Raw genomic sequence first — 3747 nt, 5'->3', positions numbered from 1 at the left:
GTGGTATATAAGAAAACCTCAAGATCAAGGTTCCCTATCATAAGAGGACAACTAGAAACCCTACAAAGGTCTCTTCATATTTTTCCTTCCACACTCAAATTGAAAACCAAGTGATCCTCCTAACCTCAGTAATCTATCAGTGATTAAAAAACCATAGCTTTTGTTATTGGAACTTAGTGCAACACCCTTTGGCATGTAGGGTTGGTGAAAAAGGGTTGCATACTCCTCCCCTTTTTTTTACATGCTCATCCTCGTCAACACTGTCGTTGCCAGGTCCCAAGTCATGGATGAGAAAAGTGGAGGGTTGCGATAGGTAGTCGATAGCCAGAGTAAAACTTGTCGAACAATAATGACATTAATCCTTTAAGAAATTAGTGGGATAAAGGATTGATGTTGTTGTTGTTGTTGTTGTACTCATCCTCGTCAGCATCGGATTCAAAATCTGCGGGTCTGATATCCATCCATATCAACTAAGTTCACCAATCAATAGTTTATCGATAATGAAAATTTGAAATAAGATGTATACAACTAAAAACAACACTTGTAGCTAAATTTCTTGTATGGAACGTAAAGATTGACCACAGATGCTTTGAAAGAAGTGTTGTACACTGTGTCTAATAGTTGGTACAAGACTACCAATATACTCTACGTAGGTTGATTCCAATACCAAATTTCAACATGTTGGGATCTTGGAGGAAGATGTCCTTCTTGAATGTAGAGGGAGAGAGGGAGGGAAGAGAGAGAACATATATTGCAGGGAAAAACAACTAAATATTATTTCATTTTCCCCAACTTTGCAAAATACTCAAACCTCTATTTATAACACAATCAAGTTGTTAAGATAGACCAAAGGAACAAAATTCTTAAAGTTGGACCAAAATACAAAAATCATCACCTTAGTCCAATTTTACAATGTTATGACAAAATAAACCTCCATCGGACCATCACTTTGGTTAACTCTCATTTCCATGCTCTGAATCCCACATGAATCAGGTGTTCTGACCAAACCGCCCAAGCCTTTCCCTTATGCGAGCCTCCCATCTATGACCCAGACCTCTAGTCCGACTCCGTCGTCAGCACGCGGCTCCTGAACATGACCAACATGTGTGAACACCCATGTCCTACCACCATGCATCCTACGCAACAGTTGCGACTCTTACACCCGCTCCAAGCTCCCATGCAACCCAACTACACCGCACGCACCAAGCCTCGCCTTGCGCCCTGCACCCCACACCTTATCGCGCCCCACGCACTAAGCCCTAAGAGATGTGCGTGCCCCGCTCATCTATCGTGAACGGTGCACCCAACGCCCCGAGTGATCCCACGTGTACTGCACGCCTTCCCACGTATGGCTCCCACATGCCTGCACAGCGCATCCGCCCAGCCCCGTACCTTGTGTTTGTACCACGCGCGTGTACGCACGGGTCTACCTGTGAGTGTTCGACCGCGTGTGTCCGTGATTTCTTGCTCCTAGCCCATCTTCGTCTGCATGCTCCTCTCCTTCCGTGTGAAACCGCTCAGGCGGCTCCTGTCCACCACATGCCCTGCATGTCCACCCCCGGCCCTGCAAGTCCGCCTAATGCTTGTGCTCATGTTGTCCGACTGCGACTGCGATTGCACAGCCAAGGTCCATGTGACTTGCATGACTACACCCCAGTTCCTCTTGCGTGCGACACCAGCAGCCCTACCTCATCTTTCTTTCTTGACTACAAGAAGCTTCCTCCACCTCCACCTAGCTCTGATACCAGTTTTTTGGGATCTTGGAGGAAGATGTCCTTCTTGAATGTAGAGGGAGAGAGGGAGAGAAGAAAGAGAACAAATTTTGGAGGAAAAAACAACTGAATATTATTTCCTTTTCCCCAACTTTACAGAAAACTCGCACCTCTAAGATAGCCCAACGGAATAAAATTGCTAAAGTTGGACTAAAATACAACACAACACATCCAATTTAAAATATAGTTTGCACGTACCATACACGATGCACTAAAGAGTCAGGTAGGTTTAAACAAAAATCATAGGATAAATCTTAGTTTTGGTAGAAAAATTTCAGCTCAGAATAAAAATGCTGAGCACTCTTGAAATATAAAGCCAATTACTTTCTTCAATTTATGCTCTTCCAATGCAAATGAATACTTGCATGTATGACAGTATGAATCTCTTAATTTTATGCATCTATGTTCACTCAAATGACTTGTTGCAAGAATATGTAAGACTACATGTTGGTATGAAGCTACCATACAAGAGATAAGACCATAAATTGGATACCTGGCTGCTAATCCAACACATACAGTGGAAACATTCGGACGAATATGCCTCATTGTATCGAAAATTGCCATACCTAATAAGAACCATGAATTATTTGAGTGTGCAAATTAACCAATAGTTAATGTGTGGATCAAACTTATTACAGGAAGATGAGGAAACAACTTACCAGCTGTTACTGATCCTCCAGGAGAGTTCACATACATGACAATGTCCTATTAAGCACAATAGATAATAAACCTTAATGACATTCACAAGACAGAATGTAAATATATGATAACATTGTAAACACGCCCAAAATGACAACTTGGGAAGCCATTAAGACTACCTTGAAGTTCAAGCTTGAGGTGGAATACAGGATAAAAAAGAGTGATTCAGACAAAAAAAAAGCTACAGAATAAGGAAAATACATGAAAATACCTTCTTAGGATCCACTGCATCAAGATAAAGAAGCTGTGCTACAATTATATTGGCCATGTCATCATCGACCGCACCGCCACAGCGTATAATTCTCTACAAGGGAAACAAAACTTAAACTTAAGATCTTGATCATCAGAAAGCCAGATAATAATCACGCTCGAGCAAACACAGATCATACATGCTGGAATAGCTGACTAATAACACTCTGAAACCTCTCCTGCACCATTGGCGGTGGACCTTGTCCGCCCTGAGACTCCACAGGGAAGTAAGGAGAAGATGGCACTAACAAATCATCTCTACATCTCGATCAAAGATGATATTTTTCCATATCAGAAGAGAAACGCCATGATTCAGCGAAAATGAATAAGAAAAGACAGGGAGGAAACCAACCGAATCGACCAAATCCCCTTCCTGCTATCCTGATTAGAAGTCCGGGAGCGGTTCGAGTAGATTGCCTTAGGCGAGCTCCGTCTCCTTAGTAGGTTTCCATGAATCGTGCAATAACGAAATAGAAAACTGCGATGAGAAATGGCAGGACAAAAATAAAATGGAAAAGGGGGAGGAAAAAGGAGGAAATGAGTACTTGGAAGAAAGTGAATGAAGGAGGGGGTTTTGGTGGGTAAGAATGAGGGTTTTGAGTGGATGAGCCGTGGAGGGAGAGACCGAGACTGGAGAATCCGCAAGCTTGAGAGCCGTGGTCGCTGACGAGGTGAAGGAAGAAGCCGCCATTGTTTTCTGTCAGCCTTCCTCTTGGGCTGGCTATCCTTGTTCCGATTGTAGATTTCCGTCGCTGTAAGCCCAATTTTTGGATATTAGGAATTACAAATTTAACTCTAAATTACAAATTCAAGTATATAGAAAATAACTCATCCACAAAATTTATTTTCATTTCTCACCAAATATATAGACAGCAAATACACGACAATGCATGGCTACATATCGGAATAGAAAAGAAACAATTTGAATAACACACGACTGTAAAAAAAAACTACACAGACTTGGACATATTAGATCCTGACTCAGCTACTCAATGAGCTCTTTCTCTTTCGCAAACCTTGAAATATA

The 3747-nt window shown here is 42.0% G+C and overlaps 1 protein-coding gene across 1 annotated transcript in view; it reads right to left on the bottom strand.

Annotated features, from left to right (window-relative positions):
- Window positions 1-3514, bottom strand: part of LOC110104719 (ATP-dependent Clp protease proteolytic subunit 5, chloroplastic) — a 30908-nt gene extending 27394 nt beyond the window's left edge. Inside the window, exons 1-4 of the mRNA XM_020833947.2 lie at window positions 3266-3514; window positions 3073-3156; window positions 2861-2978; window positions 2731-2775 (exon numbers count right to left, since the gene is read on the bottom strand). Of these exons, the coding sequence (XP_020689606.1) occupies window positions 2731-2775; window positions 2861-2978; window positions 3073-3156; window positions 3266-3411 (393 nt within the window). The 5' untranslated portion in view covers window positions 3412-3514. The remainder of the gene's footprint in view (window positions 1-2730; window positions 2776-2860; window positions 2979-3072; window positions 3157-3265) is intronic.
- Between the last annotated feature and the right edge of the window lie 233 nt (window positions 3515-3747).

This window comes from Dendrobium catenatum, unplaced genomic scaffold (genome assembly GCF_001605985.2).
Source record: "Dendrobium catenatum unplaced genomic scaffold, ASM160598v2 fragScaff_scaffold_133, whole genome shotgun sequence".
Lineage (NCBI taxonomy): Eukaryota > Viridiplantae > Streptophyta > Magnoliopsida > Asparagales > Orchidaceae > Dendrobium > Dendrobium catenatum.
The sequence above is the reverse complement of the archived record's forward strand: the minus strand, read 5'-3'. Positions and strand labels throughout refer to the sequence as shown.